The 23,471-nt window shown below is 45.0% G+C and overlaps 1 protein-coding gene across 2 annotated transcripts in view; it reads right to left on the bottom strand.

Annotated features, from left to right (window-relative positions):
• Window positions 1-2,945: 2,945 nt before the first annotated feature.
• NOTCH2 (notch receptor 2) overlaps window positions 2,946-23,471 on the bottom strand; it is a 160,401-nt gene continuing 139,875 nt past the window's right edge. For both annotated transcript variants that reach the window (XM_054564807.1, XM_054564809.1), the window contains 13 exons: window positions 23,236-23,368; window positions 20,442-20,678; window positions 17,940-18,052; window positions 16,468-16,973; window positions 14,741-15,088; window positions 14,023-14,165; window positions 13,615-13,825; window positions 13,084-13,180; window positions 10,896-11,061; window positions 9,955-10,256; window positions 9,082-9,229; window positions 8,399-8,496; window positions 2,946-7,499 (listed from right to left, as the gene is read on the bottom strand). In XM_054564807.1, coding sequence (XP_054420782.1) covers window positions 6,111-7,499; window positions 8,399-8,496; window positions 9,082-9,229; window positions 9,955-10,256; window positions 10,896-11,061; window positions 13,084-13,180; window positions 13,615-13,825; window positions 14,023-14,165; window positions 14,741-15,088; window positions 16,468-16,973; window positions 17,940-18,052; window positions 20,442-20,678; window positions 23,236-23,368 — 3,891 coding nt within the window. In that variant the 3' untranslated portion in view covers window positions 2,946-6,110. The remainder of the gene's footprint in view (window positions 7,500-8,398; window positions 8,497-9,081; window positions 9,230-9,954; window positions 10,257-10,895; window positions 11,062-13,083; window positions 13,181-13,614; window positions 13,826-14,022; window positions 14,166-14,740; window positions 15,089-16,467; window positions 16,974-17,939; window positions 18,053-20,441; window positions 20,679-23,235; window positions 23,369-23,471) is intronic.

The raw sequence follows: 23,471 nt of genomic DNA, 5'->3' as shown, positions 1-23,471 counted from the left end.
ACTTCAACCAGTCCACCTAACTATGGAGCATCATCTAGTGAGAAATCTCCAGCACAAAACTTAGCAAACCACTTTTGACATGTTCGATCAGTCACAGCACCTTCTCCATACACTGTACAAATCTTTCTTTCGTCTACATTTCAGTTGTAATTTTACCTTTCTTGAAATAATAAAGTATAATATTCCAAAAATGTTGCATGCTTCCTTCCATCTTCAATATTAAAATGCCTATGAAAAAATTCACCAATTTTGATGTTTTTTTAAGTACACGCTGATATGACACCTGTCGCAATACAATCTAACAAAATGGCTTTGCGTGAAGTTAAAGACAACTCAGAGCTACTAGAACCATCTTACAGAGAAAACCAAACTTTTTGACTAACCCAATATTATATCAAAGTATAACGTACAATAGTAAAATGCACAAACCTTGAGGAAATTTTATGAGATCACCAGCCAGGTCAAGATTTCCTCAGACTTCAGAAAGATTTCCTTGCCCTCTTTTCAGTCAAGAACCGTCTCCCCAAAAAAGCACCCACTATTCAGGTATCTACTTACCACTGGGTTCTTCATCCTGAACTTACCTAATGGAATCATACAGAGTGTATTCTTTTGTGTCTACCTTACTTTGCTCAATGTTATGTCAATGACAATTGTCCGAGTTGCTTTTTCTTTTTTTCATTTCTGTGCAGCATTCCATTGAATGGAGGTACCATAATTTATCTGTCCTGCTGCTGATGGCTCCCATTTGGGTGCTTGAAACAAGCCAAAGTAGTGAAGAAACACTAGTGAGTAGATCAGGAAAAGAAGTTAAATCCCAATTATCAATACGTCATTCCTTTTACTTTGCATCCCCTGCCCTGACACATCAACGGAAGGCTGTCAGTAGAAGTTTTTTAGAAATGTTACAGTTAGAGGGAGAATGTTTTAGATAATGATGTGTTTGCACCATCAGATCCACTCGCTTCCTTTCTCCACCGAGCCCTCCACCCCAGGAAGCTGACTGTATCGATGGGTGAAATCCAACAGGCTCCTGTATTTTCAGACTTCCTCTTGGATTCAGCAAACAGGAGGTCCAGGGTGGAGAGTGAGAACAGGGTCTTTATGACCTGGCTTCCTCATAGTGAGGGAGCCTGGGGCTCATTGTGTTCCCCCCACGGAAGTCACACAGCTCTTTTGGACATAACTTGCCCTTTGGGACCCTCTCCTTCCAGGGTCAGTAACCTCTCCCAACCTTGGTCCCTTTGGACCTACGGGGTAATAGCTGTGCCGCTGCCGGCCAGGACATTCTGCACTGCTGCCAAGGTTCCCCTGCTCCTCATGTACGTGCTTCATAGTTAGTCCTGTTGTAAATAAACCCTTCTTGTGTTACCCTAATTTGAGCTTGCCCACACTTTCAGTCAGGACTCGACTGGTGCAAATCTTTTCAATGCGTCTTGCTAAACTCTTAGTCAAAGGAAGGGAAAGTTGAACACCCTCTCTGTATCACACAGTATTCACATACACACACACACACACACACACACACTCACCACATATACCCTCTCTCTCTTTAGGGCTTTTGCAAGCACTTGATCCTTATTTTATTTTAAAAATGCCATCAGATGAGCTGAATCGCCTGACCACTCACAGAGCTGGCCTGTGGCAGTATTTACCGGGAGCACTTACAGAGGCAGAGGCAGGGGCAGTAACTAGCTTGCAGTTCCCCCCTTGCCCGTTGCACCCTGGACATCAAGGACAGTTGGCCCATTCATCGCCTTCTGAAAGAGGACCCCCCCTCCCCTTGGGCCAGGAGGCTTGTTAGCTGCACGACTGACGGAAGCACTGTCCCTGCCCCAGCATGTCCAGGGCCGGTGTCCACACCTGCTGTTCCAGCTGTGCCACGACAACCTGGACCACCAGCCTGCTCTCCTTCCTTGGATTTCATGGCTGGGAGAGCCCGGGATTCTCCCCACACCATCAAGGGCTGCGATTTTAGGCTTGCAGTGAAAAGCGAAGGATATGGGCGGGGGCCAGCAGCCCAGACCCACCAGAACAGGTTCCCATGGAGCAATTTTGAGCTCCCAAAGTCCGAAGAGGCAGGTCCAGCTCTGAGAGGCCAGTGTGCAGAGGACTAGCCTGGGCAAGGCATTCCTTAGTTCTCAAACTCATTTTCTTTCCACACTATTACAAAATCCAACATGGAGACTCAAGTGTGTTTTATATACAATGATAACACTCCCAGGATAACCATTATGGGCTGGCAGTTGTGTTCAAATGTTATTTTGCAGAACTTAAATAAGGATCCATCAGCTTCTTAACTGAACTATAGCCTAAAATTTCAGGTCATTCAAAAACAATACTGCTATCATGTACATGTGACTCAGTAGTTCCTGCAAATTTACTATGGAAATAAACTTGATACTAAAGTTGATGGAAGGCTGCTAATGCCACAGATATCACCAATATCAAATATTTGTGTTCAAGTGTTTACTTGACAAGTAAATGAATAAATGAACTTGCTAACATATTTACAAGCAAAATGTTATAATTGTATATATTAAGTTTACAAATTTAATTTGAAGGATAATTTTGCAAACTAATGGTTTAGGTATCAGCACCATCAATGTTATTGGTTATATCCTCATTCTCAGTTCTGCCTGTAGCAAACACCCTCCACTCTCACTGGAAGGCACTCCGTCCTGAGCAACTGTCTATCGCCAGCTAGTGCACAGAAAAGTCTTGTGATGCTTCCTATTTGACAGGAACGTCTTCCTCAAAAGCATTTATTTATGATCTGCCTAAAGGGGGGGGAAAAAAAGGGTGAGGCCGAGTGCTAGGCCCTGTGGGACTCCGAATGAAAAGGATTTCCCTCTAAGCAAATGCTGTGCGGTGAATCACTGTAAGGCCAGGGATGCGGGAAAAGGAAATACAAACTGCCACACCACTGAGCTTGACATGTAACTGTTTTTATTTTGTGATAAAAATGCTTTAATATAAATTTCATCTTAACTACTTTTAGAATGAAACTTTGAAAAGTAAAAACAAAGTGTGCATTTTCCTTACTACGTATAGTTAGGAATATGCAGTCATTTTATTGGTTATTAGTTTTCCCATACAAACAGATATAATATCACTCTTAAGAGAAATGTACACAAGGAAGGAGCTGCAGTACCAGAGTTAGGGATGGGCCTCAGGGAATAGAGCATGTCCTATCAAACAGACATCACACATTCAATGTATTGGTTAAGGCCAAATTCCCCAAACCACCTGCCAACAATACATTACACCTTTGGTTCTTTTCTGTGCAAGAATTATGAACTAGCAAGTTTAATAGTAAGATGCTATGATGGACTTGAGCTTCATATCTGATTACTTACACTAAAATCTTTAACTCTCTGTCTCTCTTGCCCTCAAACCTCTACCTCCCTTACCATCAGAAAATGATGCTTAACACAAACAGAAGAGATAAACAAATGAACAAAAAAAAATCTATCCCCAAAGGATGACAGAATAAAAAATTTTATAAAAATAAACCAAAAATGGGGGGTTGACCTATACATGGCACAAAAGCTGTGTCTCCTCAAGGGTTAGTCTGCCATTCAGAACCAAGTGAGAAAGTGAGTCTCCATCCTACCTTTTCATGGATTAGATACAACTCAAGGGACCTTAACATCTAAGCGACTGACAAATGCTTGAAAGACAGTATCTTCCTGTTCATCAATGAAGCCTGTAGTCTGTAATGGCAGCTTTCACTTTCCCTTCCCCTAAACGCAAAGGATTCCACAATTAGAAAAAAGCAAGTTAGGCCTACACTGTGTTTGGAGAGGGAGGAGGTTATACAAGGTCCAAGCTGCTGGATCAGAGGCTGGTAATTCTAGTAAGTGGGGCTGGAATAGGTGAGAGAGCTGGGCACATGTGGTGAGGTCCATGACGATTCAGGCACATAGGTTCTCCTACCTGTGAATTAACAGATGCGCCCAAGAATAGAGAGCATTTAGAATGACAAAACGTAATATACTATGAAAGGGGCTGGCAGAGTTGCCACATGAGAGAATAAAACACACAATGAACAATCTGTTTACATTAGAGGACTAATTATTTTCATTGGTTTGTGAACGTGGCAGAACTGGAAAAATCACTTGTAGACTGCCATGCTAACAGACACACAGGGCTTCTACATGGGCCACAGACAGTCAAGTGAGTGGGAAGCACTGATGAACACTGCCAGCCAAGGTAGGAATGAAGGCTGTTATTCAAACCAAAACAGAGTAGGCAATTGACCTATTAATATCCACCAAATATGCCATTGAAACTAATTTTCCGGGCATCATGACATCATAGCACCAGGTATATGTGACAGTGTGGCAAGAGGACCAATTATTTGCTGACTTGGGGAGGAAGGGGGCAAAACTGCTGTCTTCCCATTTCTAGTGTTAACTAGAATACTTCTGCCTTTGACAAAGAGTCAAGGAAGTTGCCAAGGCCACAAATACAGAGAGCAGACTTAGGTGAGATGCAATCCCAAACTGAGCATGAGGATGGCAAGGAGAGTGAGTCTGTTAACTGTCCAGTATCATCTAGAAGGTGACTCTAGGAAAGAAAATGTCTCTTGGTAGTTACCCACAAAGAGATGTCATGACTGCTTTAAAGGAAATGAAATGGTACCAAAAAATAGCAAGGCTGACTCATAGTTCCTCCCTTTCCAACCTTCTTATAGGACTGCTTTGACCCTAGAAAACTAGGCCAACATTCTACTCCCTGCACTTGAAAATCCCTGTGTTCAGTGAGGAGCTACTGGGTGCACCAGTAACTCCAACCATACCATGTGGAGGGAAGACTGGTGAACAGGCCTGTGATCAGGAAGAGAATCAATCAGGAATAGAGACTGATCACCTGGTGAAGGGAAGACAACCATAATGGGCTCTTGAGCCAAGGAAAGTTCCATGCTAGAAGGTGAGGGAGTATCATTTGAGACATTTTCTTCTGTGAGGACTGATGGAAGGAGAGGCTCATCATATAGACTAGCTTTATCTGCTAGAGGCCTGAGGGAAGTACCCAAGAGCACTCAGATCTGGAACAAACAAACGTGTTTCACACTGGAGTCAACACACTGCTTGGCAGGGAGGGCAAGGGACCTGTCAGTGGGAACACTTGCTACATCCGTTAGCTTAGCTCCTAGTCATTCCAACATTCCAAATCTTCATCTGTTTTTTTAAAGGGGGTCATAGTACCAATACTGCCAAGGATAAAACTTCATACTGAGGGCCCATAGATGAAACAAATGATTCTCATCCTTCCTCCTGTAAGGTTTACATGAAGCCCTGCATGCAGGCCAGAGAATTAGGCACAGCCTCTTGAAGGGATCTGCTGTCCCCAAACTGGGCTCAAAGAAATATTTTTGCTCCTCTTCTGGGAATGTTATTATGTAGAAAGCAGTATGTCCATTTCTAAAGAAACAAATTAGGTTTATGGTGAGAACCATAACCAAAGTAAACCCTGTGCGACTTCCAGGGACACTAAAAAACAGGAGGGGAAAGGAAGCAGCAGTTATGTTCCAGAGCAGGAATGATTAAAGGCGCAAAGGCCAAGCTCTATAACTTGCTGGTGGGGCTACAACCACAGAGAGGTGCAAAATTTAAAGTACCAAAGTCAAAGCATTTCCAAAGCGAAGATGACGAGACAGGTCAATTCAGCTAGGATTCCAGGGCACAATTCCCAATAGGACTCTACTGTAGAATCTCTTCACGGATATGGCAGAAGCCCCCAGGGCTTAACATGCAGTCCGAGCTGCAAGAATGTCTGGGATACAACGGGCATGTACCCGAGTCTCCAAATAAGAGAGTAAACATGGTTCCAAGTCTTGTATTTATCTTGCAAATCCATAAACTTGGCTTGATGGGCAAGAGAGTAAAAGGAGGCTAGTCATTCTCTCTCAAAACTCTGCAAATATCCAGTGAAGCAGATGAAAGGCTTCCCTTGCCTTACCGGGAAGGTAAGAGCATCTCCTCTCTTCTGCCTCCAGAAGCTGGCTCCAGAGATTTCTTCATTTCTCTCTTGGGTGACCTTCATTTGCTCCACAGCAGCATTTACTATAGGCAGTTCTGTCCCTACACCGGAGTCAGATTCTTTCATGCATACACCTGCATGTTGTTGCGTGGTGGCTCAGACATGTGTGTCCCAGGTCCCCGCTGACCTCCTCCAGCAACCCCAGGAGTAGGGCTGGTGGTCACATCTGACCAGTCAGAAGCAGAGTGGGGTGACGAACTTGACCACTGGTCAGGAGACTCTGGGGACGGTGTTAGATAGGGATGCTCACCCTGCAGGTGACCACTGTGACTGGGCGTTCGCTCAGCAGCATTAGAGGAAGCATAACTGTGCTGTGAAGGGGGGGTAGGATACTTGCCCACAGAGGCCGGGAAAGGATGATAAGTTGGGAGGATGGTCTGAGCCACCTGCCCATCCTGCTGCGCCATCATGGCAGTGGGGAAGGCCATATTGGGCAAACGAGCCATTTCTGGAATCTGGTACATGGTGGGCAGGGGGCCTGCAACAGCGGGAGGGCAGTTGGACTGAGGCTGGGGCGCCCCGGCTGGTTGGGCGATGTTGCCTTTGGGGATTAGCTGGAAAGTCACAATGGGGGGCAAGGGCTCCCGAGGGGTGGTTATGTGTTTCCCTTCCGGCGGCCTGCTCTGGGGAGCTATACCAGGAGGGGTGCCCTCAGCGGGTGCCAGTACCATACCAAACATCTCATTGTACTGGCTCTCATTCATCTCCATGCGGTTCATCCAATCTGCCGGCACAGTGACCGGATGCAGCCTACCCAAGCTCCCGGCACTGCCACTGCCTGGGGGAACCATGGGGTGGTGGGGCAGCAGCTGGCTCACTGAGGGAAGCACAGTGCTGGCCCCATGAGCCACAGGCTGAATCTCATGCAGGTTAGAGAAAGACAGTGCATGCTGTGTGTGGACTTGGGCAGGGGGCACGGCAGTGGCCAACATAGGGTTGGGTGAGGCCTGTAAGAGGCCCGGGGATGTAATCATTGGAGAGGATGTGGTGTCAGAAACATATGTGTGAGGAGACTCTAAGGAATCGACAGGGGACAAAGTCACTGAGCTCTCAGACAGCTGGCCCTTGTCACTCAGCGACTTCTTCCTCCTACTACCCTTGGCATCCTTGGCTTCCTTGGCAAGGTTAGGAAGACTGGTGGGCACGGCACTCTTGGCATTGGGTCGTCTGGGTTTCTTGCCCACTGGAGTGTGCTTCAGACTGAGGAAAGGCCTGTTGGGCCCACAGATGACGGGGGAGAGGGCAGAAGTCAGCACTGTGCCTGGAGGGCTCGGCGTCACGTTGTACTCGTCCAGGAGGCGCACAATGTCATGGTGCATGCGTTCCCGAGCCACGTCCCGGGGCAGACGATCCATGTGGTCTGTGATATCCCGATTGGCAAAATGGTCTAACAGGATCTTGGCTGCTTCATAGCTCCCCTCCCGGGCAGCAAGAAACAGAGGTGTCTCTTCCTGCGGAAAGGCCCACAAAGAGCACATATTAATGACGCTCAAAAATACAGCAGTGTTTTTGCAGTCTTTCCATTATCACCGCTGTAGACATTTTTTCCAAACATCCTCCCTGTGTGAAACTTTAATGCCAAAAATAAATTAAGTATCTAGCTATGTGCTGAGTGGATATCTATGCTTTAGACATAAAAAGAGTAAGATTATTTCACTCCACCCCAAGAACCAATTTTGCCAATTGAGGACAGCATCTTCTTAGGTGGGAGTGTATGAAATAAAGCATGCCACTGAGACAGAGACTCACTTAAAGAGCACTGAGCTTATCAGAAAAGGGTTCTAAGAGAAGAAGAGTTAGAAATAAGGAAGGTAGGAGGGGAGAATCTAAAGTAGGTACAGAGCTGGAAAAAAATAAAAGAACGCAGAGAAAAACCATGCACAAGAAAGACCTAAATTAGGGGAAAAGAGAAAATAAAAGAGAAAAGGTGAGCCAGAGGAGGGGAAGAGGACACAAAACACAGAGGAAGAAAAGCAAACAGGAAAAAACCTGGGGTCCAAGAACTCTCAAAAAAGAGCAACAGGAAAACAAGCAAGAGAAAAGGAAGTGAGCGTGAGCAGAACCGAGAACAGCAGAAAGGGGAATGCCAAAGACGAGAAAGACCAGAAGGCTACACCCAAGTTATCACAGAAGAGCCTGGATCAGACTGAGTGCTGAGGAGACTGGGAGCTCAACTCTGACCTTTCTCTGGATAAGCCTGATACCCCTCCTCAAGCTCTCTGGACCCAGGTCCTGTCCACCCTGCCTCCAGTTCTGTTTATACCTATCATGAGGAGCTGTGGCAGAAACGGGGGGGCTTGTGTTCTGGGCACCGTTGTGCCTGCCCTCCAGCTCAGAGCCAGGACTGTACCTTGTTGTCCTGCATGTCTCGGTTGGCCCCATTTTTCAACAGTAAAAGCGTTGCCTCTACATTATTGACAGCAGCTGCCCAGTGAAGTGCAGATTTTCCTGCAAGAAAAAACATTCGTATAAACAGACAGAGTAGGACATGTCCTACTCTTAGTGTAGGGGAGCATCATGACTTGTACAAGGAACTTCCCAGAGAGCAGCAGGAAATCAGCTCTCTGTTCTAGGAATACTTCAGTACAGGCTGCTTAGCTTTCAGAAGGCGTCATTTGTCTATGGAACCCTCATCCTCCCCATGGCAGATACCCTGTCACACACTGAAGACAATGACCTACTTACGTATTACATGCCAGAATGTAAATTTAGAGCATCTACCAGTCTACCAGACCCCAGTGCATTCAGCTCTCATAAGTCCTTGTGTCAAGACTGGCATGGCATTCAACTTACACTGACAAACATTTCACAGACTCGCTTTGAGGTCCAAAACCCCTCACTAACACCCCCTTCCCATCTTCATCTATAAATCTTCCACTTGCACAGTCCTCTGAGCTCAGTATGTTAAAAGGAGGAACAAATAAATGAATGAGGGGATTAGGATCTGAGACGGGTCTTTAAGGATCATATAATGAACCTGCTCCTTGGAGGATGCTTTGCAGGTAAGAATCCCAACCCCTGCTTTGCCCCTACCATGGTCATCCACCGCATTCACATCTGCTTGGCAGTTGATCAGTTCTGCCACCATCCCCTCCACAGCCAAGCGAGCAGCCAGGATCAGGGGTGTGGTGCCATCATTCATCCTGGCATCTAGATCAGTTACTCGGTTGCGGATCAGAATCTAGAAGAGGAGAAAGTACAGAAAACAGAGTCACCTGGATAAAGAATATAATGAAACTCTGAAAAGAAACAAGAGCATCATAGCTGAGGCTGCATGTCAATTCCTGGAGGGCAAGAAATGTCTTATTTCTGTGCCCAAGTTTCTACCATGGTCAATCAACAAATGTTTGTTGAATGAATGAATGGATGGATGAATGAATGAATGAACAAACATGTTCTCAACAGACAACTGCCCCATGTAAAGAGAAGTTCTCCTTTCTAAAGAAAGAAGAGGGCTGTGGGAAAATATCACCACCTCAATTGTGGTGTACAGAAAGCATCCAATTTCCTCATAAGGGTAAAATAAAAGGGCATCAAGGGGAATACTGTGAACTCATGTGATAAACCCACAGGCAGAAGCTGACACTATCGAAGTCTTCATAACAGGTATCATTCCCATATAATCTACTCATTTGGGAGGCATTTTGGCATATCAAAAAAAAGCAGAGTGATCAAGAATCAGAAGACTGGTGTTATCTGCTGCTGGCTCTATCACTATCTGGCTGTAGCTAATTAGGTCAATTTGCCTGCCTTCCTTTTTCTGTGTTCCCATCGAACAAACATGACTCTACCATTTGCTTTATTCTCTCAAAGAATTATTGAATGAATGTAATGCGATATTAAGTGCCTTAACAAAAATAAGACATTTCAGATGCATAAGGATGCAGCGCTTCTCACGTTCTTTACCTGGAAGACACCCTGGGCATCAGCTGCCACTGCAGCATGGAGAGGGCAGCGGCCCATGTTGTCCTGGGCATTGGCGTCCGCACCTGCATCCAAGAGACGCTTGGCAGCATCCGCCCTCGAGTAGCGTGCTGCCAGGTGCAGGGCCATCTCACCAGTCCGGTCTGTCTGAGCCTGCAGGCTGGCACCCTGGTACACCAAGTCTGTGATGATGTTGGCAGAAGAGTCCTCGGCATCTTCATCTTCATCACTCATATCAGAGCTGCCTCCTCGGAGGGAAGCCAGCATCAGTGGGGTGCACCCATCTATAGGAAAGGAAAATCCCAAAGAGTGCTCAAGGAAGAAAAAGATTAATATTCAGTTAACCCTATTGTCAGGATAGTTCAATATGAGTAAAGCCATCCTGATGGGAAAAAAATCCCTGCACTTCTTATGGTAACTGGCCACCTACTCTTCCTCTGATGAGGCCCTTTCTGTAAAGAACAATGAGACAAGCAAGAACAGAAGAGTAATGAGACGGCAAGAAGGGGAAGTTAAATAAGCTTTTCTGTTCAAGTTGCTAAGTGTTATGTTATTTTAAAATGGATGACATTTTAAAATATTCAATATTAATAGAATTATAGGCACTAAGGTATCAACTAAACTAAAGCTCTACCCCCCTGCTTTGGGATAAAATTTTTCTATCATACTGAAAGCCTGCCCATGTAAACAGCTTATTTGTTCCCAAGCACACTGTATATGAAACGATGTGAAATCCTTCCCTTTTTTCTAGTATTAGTTTGTAATTTCTACATATAAGTTCATAATTTCATAGTTTCTCCAAGCTAAGTTAGAGTCTGTGGAAGTGGCAGGGGGCATATCACCAAGTAGGACAAACACAGGACCAACAACCCAAAACCAAGGGCAGGCCCAGCCTCGTGAGAGGGGGAAGCTGGGGTGCTGACCTGGGCCCCTGACATTCACGTCCAGCACATCCACCTCCTGCTCTGCCTGAGGAGGGGTGAGAGCCAGCGATGGTGTCCTACGGATGTCTGCGGCTTCGAGGTGCTGCTGCGTCCATGGGCGTCTATCGATGGGGTCATCTTCGGAGAGTAAAGCCTCATCCTCAGCCTGACAGGGAAAGACAACTCTTGCTCTCGGCCTGGCCCACCACCAGGATCTGTGGACACGGAGCGAATCCAGACCTCCCGCCACTCCTCCTAATCTCCCACGCAGTTTGCTCCCGACTCCTACTCTCATCCTCCAGGTTCGTGTCCACGCCAGCCTCCCATGGCTCTCGCGATATGGCCTCTGTTTACCTGTCCTATGCCATCTGTACAACTCTCTCAACTGTAGGCTGCAGCCTTAACATGTGACCTATCTTACCTCCCTAACGTGCTATTTGTAGATCTCCGAAACGCCACTTTCTTGCTTCTGTGTGTTCGCTCATGTTGTTTCCTGTCTGGCAGGGTCTCTCCCAATTCTTTAACTCCTACCTACCCTTCAAATGAATTTAGACTTTAATTCGTCTTGTTTGGTCCTACAAGGCACTTTGGTCTTCTGTTTAACTGACTGTTTAACTCACTTGGGACTACCCAGCAGTCACTACCACTAGACTGTAAGGATCACAGGAACAGGGGACAAGCCTGCTTCAAGGCTGCCATCCTGTAAGAACACAGAGCCCAGCACACAGCAAGCACTCAGAAAGTATTTGTTGAGCAATAATTATTATTATAATTTGAGAAGCAGCTACTCTTCATTGAATATCTAGTATGTGATAGAAAATAGGTAAGGCACTTTACACATATTGCTATATTTAATCCTCACAATAACTCACACAGAAAAGAATTATTAATATCCCCATTAAAAGCCTTATTTTACAGATAAGGATAATTAAGTACAAAGAGGTTAAATAATTTGCCAGCTGTTAAGTAGCAGAGTTTGGACTTGAATCCAATTCCAATGGTAACTAAAGCAGTGTTTTTTTAAGCATTGTGCTGCACTGCCTGCCTATACTACAAGATTCATTTCCTCAAGCTAATTTGGAATATCCACGGGATGCATACGTACCCCAGCCAAGTATGGCTACAGTTAGGTGGTTTCCTTTTTCACATCAGCCTCAGCCCAATCTATTGCTTACTGCTAAATTGTTTTAGTTTCCTGGGCTCAGGCTGAGGAGCCTCTGAAGTCAATGGTCACTGGCTTTTTCCCACTGTTAAAAAGAGAAGGTGAAAACCTTCTCTTCCAGAGGAGAAATGCTCAGACCGAATAAAGAAGAGTTGTAGCCATGCAGGAAATTGCTGTTTACACACCTTAGCCCTTATTCAACTACCATCTATGGCACTTTTCAGGAAGGAAGCATGTTTGTGTTTTTAGAGTTCTTACTGAAAACACACGTAGGTAACCCAAGGCCATCAGTGACCTAAAGATTCCTGCCTTTCATGACAACCTGGGATAGCCACTGCCTGGGCAACATACGAGGGGGGACCCAAAAAAACCCGAAATTTATTTACAAAAAATTGTGTATTTATTCTTACGTGTTTAAACTTCAGTTACCTTCAAAGTACCCTCTCTTTGATGCAACACACCTATCAAGATGGTTTTTCCACTGCTCAGAACAGTTTTTGAACTCATCAGTTTTGATGCCTTTTAGTGCTTCTGCTGTTTTTTTGTTTGTTTGTTTCACCTGTTTCACATCAGCAAAACATTTCCCTTTGAGGACTCTTTCATCCAGGGAAATAAAAAAAAAGTTGCTTGGGGAGATTGGGTAAATTGGGAGGGTGGGGCCTGGGGGTCATGCTGTTTTTGGTCAAAAACTGCTCAACACTCAGCATGGTGTGGGCAGGTCTATTTGTAAATCACCCATTACAAAATGGGCAAAGGCGTTGAAAGAATCTTAAAAAAAAAAAATTCACTGAAGCCGAAAGCAGCCTCTCACACCACCACCAGCAGGGGTGCACTGATACAGATGGGTCCCTAGAACACTCACCTCGCAGGGGAAGCCTGTACTACAAGGCGCCCATCCTCCAGAGGGATTCTGGTTTTTCTTGATCCCCCTTTGTATAAAGACTATTACTCCCATTTGGGACACACCAGCTACCTCGGACGGAAGTTGAAATGCGACCAGATAATGGCCGATGACGGCCAGCTTACCTTGGCTTTCTTTGGCTGGGGCCCTTCATCATCGACCCAATGCTCACTTGTTCCAGAACCAATCAGGTTAGCCTCTGAGACTTGCACCGAGAGATTCCTGATATGCCAGGATTATGAAGGGGAAAAACAAGAGCAGAGGTCTATCATCAACTAATAGAGTGGATTTTAATACTTTCTCACTGTGACACACCCTCATTGCTATACTCAGACTTTTAGGGGCTTTGGCCCAGAACGAATGCACAGTATTTTATATCCCGCTACCTGAGTAAACATCCTTTCCTTTCTTGCTGATCAAGAGCTTGCAACAAAAGTGTGCCTCAACACAGAAGCTGAGCACCAATGCGATAATATTCAGTATGTACAGAACAGAAGCACACGGTTAGTTGGTAGGTATTCAGAATTACGGTCAAGTGCGATACTGTGGCATGGCCAGAGCTCAGAATGAAAAATCATGACTCAAAAAGATCTGCTTTTTGATTTATCCCTGCTAATTACGACTGTGAGTCGTGGCTTGTTGGTAAACCATCTTACTTCAGCCCCACGGCGTCCTGTCCCACTGGCTCACGACGCTTGTGATTGCTGGAGTCTCGGCGAAGGGTGAAACCTTCGGGAAGCCAGAGGGAGCCATGCTTCCGCTTTCGTTTGGCCATGATAACCCCCAGCAGCAGAATAAACAGGATAATGACAACAGCAATGGCAAGGAGATAGAGAGGCTGAGTGCGTGGTGGACTCGATGGTTCACCTAACATTGCAAATGAGAAGAAAAGTGCTGAATAAAACTTCAACCTCTCAATATTGGCTTTAAACTGACTTAGAGGGCAGCTTTGCGCTCCCCAACCCTGGAAAACAAAGAGCTGCACATTGAAAAGTGTGCTCTTTTCTCTTTGCCCCAGGTGACACTGTCTCCCCATACTTTCCCCTTCGCAGTGTGTGACTCACTGAAGACAGAGACGAGAGGGTATGACAGGGTGCCCTGGATGGCGTGAGAGGCCAGAAGTGCTGCTGCTGCATCTGTGTTCTTGAAACACTGGTCTGAATCTTGAACACACTGGCGGTTGTCAATTTCTAGATATACCTTAGAGCTGTGGGTGCCAAGGGAAAAGAGGAGACAGGGAAATGGTGAGGAACACAGGGTACCAGTCGAGCTCGCAGTTAGAAAGGGTTGCATGAGCCTTCTTTCGTCACCTTCAGTGTCAGCCTCTCCCCTCTGTGATGCTGCCTCCTCCAGAAAGATCTCAGAAATTAAAATATAGATCCTAATTCCTACGTAGAGGACGTCTTACCTTCCTTGGCCTGGCTGAGTCCAAGCTTTCTGGCATAGGCAACACAGCTGAGCAGCCAACAATTAAAATAAAAGAGGAGTCCAACTGAACGGATTTGAAGCAACCCTGGCAAAAGGTTAAAGATCCTAGCACTTGAAGAGGCTTCCTGACATTCTACCTCCTCTTTGCTCCAGACCGCCTTTCAGGACCCCAAGATCAAGGCAAATCTTTACCCTTAAATATAAATACTGGGATCACATGTTCATTTTACTTGGTGGGCTGTTCTATTTGCCTGAATTTGCATTTCTATAGGTTCACTTATGACTTCTTCTGTGTATTGAAGTGCTCAGCTTTATAAAATTAAGCTGTAAGAAGTTCAGAAACCAAAAACCTACCCAACCACCTCCTGTTCTTGATCCTCAGGAAGGGACCTGCGTGTCATCCTCTGCTTCTTCATGGCAGCTGATTTCTCACCATAATAGGGGTAGACCATGAGGTTCCCCTGATAGTCCTGTTTGATGTGCAGGTTGGTGTGCAGCAGGGTGCCCAGTGCCCGCAAGAAGCTGCGAGCATTCTGCAGGAGCTGTTCAGGTGGCAACAGCACCACAATAACCAGGGTACCCTCTGCCAGGTTCTCCTGCCGGTCAGTAGCACAGTCCAGCCCATCCCAGCCACACTCCTCGCTGTTGCATCCCTGGTCACAGTTGTTGTCTTTGAAGTGGTCTGCACAGTATTTGTCATACCTAGGCAGGGGGCACAGAAGGGAAGGAGCTCAGATGAGACTGGAACTCTATCTGGTTTTCCATGGGGAGCTACTGTGGATTTTTGCCTACCCATCTTCTGTGGCCCAGATCAGACCCCCAAATGCCCCATGAAGCCTTCCTTGAACTTCCTATCCCTGCCATCTTAGAGTACATAGAGCCTATGCCACACAGCATCAGAGAGTGCTCCCTGAATGAGAGCTAACACAGTGGTCACTATACCACATGGGCTTATGGGCCCCCTGGCAGCTCATCAGCTTTCTGAGTCAGCTGTACAAACAAAGCTGCATACCTGAAAGGAAAAGTAACCTGGTTCATGCCTCCTCCGTTTCTATATCCATTACCCCCGGTGAGGTAACAAGGGACTTCCAGAAGTAAAAGGAGCCTCTCAGAGGCGCTTCCAGAGCCTGGATTTACAGCTCTGAACCATCAAGAGCTGCTATACAAAGGGCCGTGTCGATATGGCCTATTTCTTTCCCAGTCAAGACTAAATCTCAGCTATGGAAGGCAGGCAGGAAGGAGTGTGTCCCATACAGTATACTACATCTAACTTGTAGAGCCTCTTTCAAATACTGGGAAAAGGAAATTGAGACCCAAAACCTAAATGATGCACAAACCATTTTACCTATACTTCCTCCCCGACTCCCACCCCTTGGTAGTTACACCATTTGGTACAACTTGCCACGCTAGCTCAATGAAAAAAGACGTGAGGAGTCAGGAAGTGCCGTACGTGCTTTGGCAAGCAATTTAACCTCCCAGGTCTCAGTTCCCTCACGTGTGAAAGGCCATTAACAATATCTATGCCTCACAAGGTTGTTGAGAATTTATCGGGGTCAAGATAAATAGGACAGCTAAAAGGAAAGTTACCGTATAAACCATAAAGCACCCTATAACTGCAAAATGAAGACCAGGAGCGTTAAGTGGCCTAATCTACCTTATGCTTCCTGATAAATCTAGCTGGGGAAACCCAGTCTTAGGGAAAGGCATGAGGTGAAGAGACAGAGGTACAGACCTTTCCATCCATCCTGCAGGCAGGTTATGTGAGAGGCTGCCTGAGAGTGGGTTACACCACTTCCAAAAGTGATTTCCCCAGAAGGTCACGAGAGCAGCAGGTGAGAAGGCAAAAATAGGCAGAGAGAGGGTAGTTGTACAATGAGCATTCCTGGACCTCTGTCAGCAAAGGAGAGCACAGGGCAGCGTGCGATGGGACAAGGCTGACACCAGGAAGAGGGCCTCGGGGCACCAGTCTGAAAGGCAGAGGCAGCTCGCGCTGAAGCACTGGAGTGGTTAGGAGCAAGAACAAGAAACCGGGCTGTGTTAGTGACAGTCTCCCGCAGCTTCCAGGGACCCTGGACCCTTACTTGCATGTCTTGCCGTTCCCCTGGCATTCAAAGTGGTCAAACAGGCACTCGGCTGTGTTGCACAGCTCATCACACTTTTTGTTGACATATTCCCAGCAGCGAAGTGGGGAGGAGCAGTTGGCCCAGGGGTCCTCCATGGTGAGGGAACAGTCACCCCCATCCCACTGGCAGGCGTGGCTGTTGCAGGCCTCATCGCAGACACCATCCTGAGCTTTGTCGGCGCAGTACTGGCTAAGACAGGTGGTAGGAGGAGTGCTGGTGGGGGCGGTGTGGAGTTCACAGTGGCTGCCCCAGAATGGCGGAGGGCACTGGCAAGAATAATATGGAGGCTGGCGCTGTGGGATGCAGCTCCCCCCATGCTGGCAGGGGCTGCTGGCACAGCCTGAATCGCAGTCCTGGGGGTTGGGGCAGAAGCAGCGGGGTCCTGAAGCCGTGTGCACACACTGCTCCCCTCGCCTGCACTTCACTTGTCCACAGCTGCTCTGGCATCTTGCCCCGGAGAATCCCTGTGGAAGGCAGTGAACAAATGCGGATGATGGGCCGATTCTTGAGGGCATGCCCCCCTTCCCCTCCCAGGCCCCTCTGCCATACTTCTAGGGAGGTAAAGACGAGACACTTGGCTAAGATCCCTCCATGCAGGCTCCTGAACCAAACTCTAGGAAGAGACCTCTTCAAGTCAACCTGTAGGGCAGAGCTGGAGCTTCCATGGAGTGATGTAAATTCCATCAGTTTAAAAGATCACTTTCAAATTAAGCCCACAGGTCACGGTGGGATAAGACATAGGTGACACTGTACCTGTAAGCACTTGCCTAGCCATCATTAGATCACTTGTATAATATAATGGCTTTATGGGAATTCATGAATCATATCAGGAGCTCTGGGTAAATAAAAATCTGCCTATGTCAGTTCATTCTTATACTTCCTGCTTAGCCCAGGTCAAGGTTACTGCACAGGCTTCCTTTTGGTGTCACCCCACACACAGTGATCTCTGTTTTAGGGAGGTTTCAGCCTCTGGCAATGGCAAAAGAGTTTGCACAGCAAATGGCTAAAATTAGGCTTCTTTCTAGTTTAAGGAGCAGCTTGCTCCCAAATAGCCCCTGCTAAAGAATGTAAGCAAAGCCGCATTTCCAACCAACCCTGCCCCAATTTGGGCAGCAAGATGACCCTGAAGCGCAGGACTTAGAAGCCAGAGACAGCAGTCTTTTCTTCCAGGGCACATTCCACCACTTCTTGTGGTTTCTCTTGGTGCTTTTGAAGATCAACAGTCAGAGGTTAGGGAGGTTGCTGTTTCTGGGAGTATCTTAACAGCTCTACATGAAAAACCCAAGCACCTTTTTCTGAAGGAGCTAAAATCAAGAAACCTCCCCACCAAGAAAGCTCCCCCATAGAACCTGGAAAGACCAGATTTGAGCTCAGCTTTGTCGGACTGTATGAAAGACAGCATGCTCCTGAAGCAGGCAACATGGACTTACCGGGGGACAGCGACAAATGAAACCATCAGGCATGTTGCTGGCCACAGCACAAGTCCCGCCATTCAAGCAAGGTTTCTGGGGACACACATCGACGAAAGTTTCACAGCGACGACCTCAAAGCAGAAAATGAAGAGGAATTTTAAGAGGCAGAAGTAGTAACTGCAAGCTACTGAACAGAACGCTGTTAGGATGTGAGCTAGCCAAAGGTACGGAGGTAGAGTAAGAGGTACGAGAGTTCGGTTCTAGGCCTAAGGGAACATGAGATGATGAAGAAAACACTCCCTGGATTTCAAAGTGATCGACTCGTTCCTGGCTCAGGCCAGTCCCCTCACCTGTCCTGTCTACCCTCTAAGCACACATGGCCTATGTTCCCAACTGACGCACGAACCAGGATGGATATGAAAAATGACTTTAAAACCACCACACACAAAAAGGACACAGCTTTTTTTCCGAAGGCACTTAGCTTTCATAAGTCAAAAGAAATATTTAACAAACTGTTTACTGCATTTTGTTAACATCGTCTTGTTCACAGGAGAGGCTACCCCAGGCCAAATACCTATAAATGGTGATTTGCAATATATAGAGAATTTTCATCTTTTCAATCATTTCTTAGCCTTTCTGTAACCTGATTGCCACTGCTTTAAAATATAGCTCGACTTTCTCAGCATTAATTTTCCCACTGCTCCAAGATAAAGAGAACTAAGCAACTGAAATCATGGGGGAGACAGAGAGACACAGCTGGGGTCGCTTGGCAAATAGCAGGAGACAGGCACCTTTAGCCTTGCAGTCACGTAGAAGGGAAGAGGTGGCTTTAAGAGGGAAATCCAGAGTAATACTCCCGGCCAACCAGAACTAAGAGTTAAGAAGTATCGGTGTTTGTCTCTTTGGATCACGGCCCCAGCCATCACGAGCGCAGCCATCGCATGGACACAGGGCTCAGGGATCAAGGGTCCCTCAGTGTCCATCTCCTCAACAGCATCCCGCAGTAATTACAATCAATGACAATTACAAACAAGTGTGGAGAATGCGCGACCATCACTTCCTGGCCATGGAACTCTAATTCAAGGTGGTCTCCGTTCCTCACTTCACCTGTTCCCCCTTCCTCTGTAAGTACCTGTCACTGTTCCAGATAAAGGAACCCTCAGTGGTGACAAAAAAACAGGAGGCCTCATTGCTTCTCTGGTTCTACAAGCACATCGTGGCTAATATGAGGTTGTAGACAGATTGTTCGTGCTCTTTCTGTCCAGTGCTACCTCGATAGGTATGGCTTTCACAAAAGTATGCCTCTCTTTTGATACTGCACCCAGGCATTTTTCATTATGCAAAATCCTTCCCATTCTTCATAAAATTCCAAAGTTCTTAAAGGTAACGTATCTTTAAAATTGGAAGGAAGGACATGTAGATGGGCTTAGAATGTAGCAGAGTCCAACTTGCCAAATTATTAATAACGTGAATACTATAGCCTATTATCTAATTCTCAAGGAATACTGCTACAGTATATGATTAGAAATGACCCTAGAGATGCAAGACAAATTTCTAAGTTGAGTATCTGATGATACTGCCACATTTAGACAGACACAACTGTTTTAGTCCCCAAAAGTCACCAAGCTTCCCTTTTAGAGAAGTAACTAGTAAAGGCCTATGATAAAGTCCCTATTCTGAGACTGGACTTGGTCATCTTTATGCTCTGTGATGTGGGGGGAAAAAAAGCTTGAGAAAGATCCTAAGCATCTCTGGGTCCCAGAGGTGAAAAGAAGGTCACAGTAGCAGTGACTATTCAGTTACTCAAGTCATTACGTGCCACATGAAGGCAGAGTGGTGAAACTAGAGTTAGGTATAAGGTTCCTGAAAAGAGTTCTGTGCACAGATGTTGGTGATGGTAGTACAACAACGTGAATGTACTTAGTATCACTGAACTGTACACTAAAAAAAGGTTAAGATGGCAAACTTTATGTTACGTGCATTTCACCACAACTGAAAAATGTTATCTTGCTCAACTATTCCCAACATTCTATTCTTTATAGTTCTTCTATTTTTTTATATTTCTGAAATATGTATATATACTATATGGGTATATGTGTATATATAGCATATGTGCTATATATATATGCTATGTATATATAACACTATATACACGTATACTGTATGTGTATGTCTAGCATATATGCTATATATATGCTATGTGTGTATAACATATATGTTTATACTATATATGTGTATATACATAGCACATATATGCATATACATGCATACACATATAGAAAATCAATGTGTAGCAAAAGAGAAAATGTGTCTCAGGAAAAACAAAAGGTAGCGACTGATTACAATAATTGTGGAGCACTGAGCTAAGAAAAAAACTGGGCCCTTGAATGAAGCTGGCCTAGTTTTTCCTGTGTGAGAGGCTTCCCTTGGGTCTGGGAGGTGTCACTCGGGTCCCAGGCTCCTCCTGAAGGGCGCCCACCCCCCAAGCAGAGCGGGCAGGCAATCTGGGGAGGCCCTCACCAGTGAAGGCGCTGCGGCAGACGCACTGGTAGTCGTTGGTGAGCTGGATGCAGTCCAGGCTGCCCTCGGAGCTGCAGGGGTTGGACAGGCACTCGTTGATGTCCCCCTCGCACCGCTCCCCAGCAAAGCCAGGCAAGCAGCGGCAACTGTAGCCCCCGATCTTATCCACACACTGACCCCCATTAAGGCAATGGGGACCCCTGGCACAGTCATCAATGTTCTCTTCACAAAACAGGCCTGGAGGAAAGAGAGGAGAGATCAAGACTTATGACAATTCTTGGAACACTGCTTTCAGCAAAAGGGAGCGCCATCCTTGCTGGCGCTTTCAAAATTAATCAGGTTCTACTGTGGTGAGAACTTTTAGGTGCGGAAGGTCAAAGCACACTCTTGATCCATGACAGCCACCACCCTCCTGATGGCAGTTCTATCTATTCTTCCACTCATGACACAGTCCCCATGGAGCAACCAGTATTATCTGTCTCACCCAAGAGACTAGGAAACTGGAGCTCAACAGAGACTCCTAATTTCTCCTTAGTTTATGCATCTTGACTCAAAATATAAATGAGTTGAAAAGAGAATATAACAATAAATACACAGGTTGTAAGTATGTAAAAATATTGGTAAGAACTGAAAACTTAGTTTTGAATAACTTTTCTAAAGTTTAATACCCATTGACTATTTTTCTGTAAAATAGTATAAGTGTACTTGTTTCCTGTATTAAAAAATAGAGGGAAAATATCCTATTGAGAGCTCAAAGGTTATTTTATCTGGAACAGAATTAATTTAATGTACTATAGATATAAATGAGCTATCAAGTATAAATACCTGTAAATACTTTGGAGAAACAAAAGAAATCAATGACTAGTCTAGAAAGGATCCCATGATCAACTAAAAAAATTACAAAAGTAAGTTCTGTACTCCTATAATTTGTAGCATGTACTAATACAAGATGGACTATTAAAAGGCAAAAAAATCTAAGAAAAGACCTCATTTTCAATAGCAATAGCAAAAAATAAAACATCTAGGAATAACTGTAACAAGAAATGTACTACACCTATATGAAAACTTTAAAATAGTCATGTAAGATACAAAAGGAGACAAATAAAAAAGCACTGTGATTTAGTTAGGAACACTCCTCATCATAAAGATGTCAGTTTTCTCTATACATATTTATAAATTTAATGTGACCCCCCCCCAAAAAATAGCAATATGACTTTTAATAGACAATCTGATTCTAAAAGCTACATGGAAAAATAAATTATAACCGTAGCCTAGAAAACCCTGGAAAAGAAGATCCATAATAATTAAAACCTCTAGGGTGGTACTGATAAATTAATAGAACAATAGAACAAAAAAACGTCCAGAAAAACTCCCAAATATACAGGGGAATTAATGATTTGATAAAGGTGCCATCTCAAATCATTGTATAAAGGATCAAATATTCAGTAACTGTGTTGGGACAAATCAGCAGCCATGGAGAAAAAGTACTTCAGTATCCCAGGACTTGAAGAAAATATGGGAGAATTCCTTTATAATCTTAGAGTGTGGAAGGTGTTGCTGACTAGGATTCAAAATCCAGAAGCCATACTAAAAGACTGATAACTTCAACCTGATTAAAATAAAAAACTCTGAATGAAAAAAAAAAATCACCATAAAGAAAATCAAAAGACAAAAAATAATATATGGGAAAAATACGTGTATGACATTCTGTACCACAGACAGCTAATCTCTGTCAAATATTAAGATCAACAATGGAACAAAAAAAAGAAGAGACATGAACAGAGAACCACAGAAAAAGGAAAACCAAATGACAATACATTCATCCACACTGAGAAGCAGTATGCTCATACACTGTAACTGAGCAACATCAACCAAAATTATAAATACATATTTATATTCTCTAATTCAAAGATTCCAGTTTTTAAAATTTATTTTACAAATACACTTATATACATGCAAGAAGACTCAAATTTCTATCACTAGGGCACTAGTTAGGCAAAATATAGCATGCCCTTAAAAGGGAATTCTGCAGGATAAAAATGATTAAGGAAATTCTGTATCTTGATATGGAAACATCTCCAATTAAATGGAAAAAAAAATCAACTGCAAAAGAGTGTGTCTAACATCCTAGCTTCGGAGTAAGAAGTGGAGGGAAAATTTCTTTGCATTTGGTTTCTATATACGTAACGAAATTCTGAAGGTAGGTATATGTCTTCCAACGAACAATACTCTCAGCTCCTTCCAGGAGGCAGGGCCCATAGCAGACTGATGGCTCCACCCTTCACAGTCTGAGGCCGCAGCTCAGTAGGCTTTCCTCCCAGTCTTAGTTACAGCCTTAGCCATCAGGCTCCTCCCTGGGCTTATGAAAATAGGGAGATGTTTTCATCCATTCATTTCTCCACCTTAGGGAGGCAAGACTTGGCAAGTTTTAAAAAATACGTAAACTGATAAATGTGAATTATTTATTCAGGAGGTCATGCCTTTATTCATGGGTGTTTTCCCTTGAAGCTCCAAGAAATCTTGCTAACCAGGCTAATTTGGTTGCAACATTATATCATTTCCACATTCTGTGTTTCAGGAAATATTAGATGTCAACAAGACCTAGACAGCACTAAGAGCATGAGTCAGAACTTCAGAGCCAGGCAAGCTATGAGAGAATGAAATAGCTGAATTACCAGAATTCAGAACTAAATGTTTGCTTTAAAAAAAAAAAAAACAACGCCCTCAACACTAAAATTGGATTTATAACTTAGAGAATGCCCCGGGTGGACAACAGGTCAGGCTGATTTCATACCCCGAGTGCCTGGTGGGCAGGAGCACTTGAAATGGTTCACCAGGTCAATACAGGTGCCTCCATTCTGGCATGGCTGATTCTGGCACTCATCCACTTCATACTCGCAATTGACACCCTGGTATCCTGGGACACACTGCCAGGAGCAAACAAAAAGGACAAGAATTATTGGACCATTGTTGGAAACAGACCATGAGAGCAAATGAGAGCTGGAGCATTACTGCCATGCTCTGCCCACC

Source organism: Pteronotus mesoamericanus, unplaced genomic scaffold (assembly GCF_021234165.1).
Source record: "Pteronotus mesoamericanus isolate MK-2021 breed Mesoamerican mustached bat unplaced genomic scaffold, CSHL_Meso_final scaffold_99, whole genome shotgun sequence".
NCBI lineage: Eukaryota > Metazoa > Chordata > Mammalia > Chiroptera > Mormoopidae > Pteronotus > Pteronotus mesoamericanus.
The sequence above is the reverse complement of the archived record's forward strand: the minus strand, read 5'-3'. Positions and strand labels throughout refer to the sequence as shown.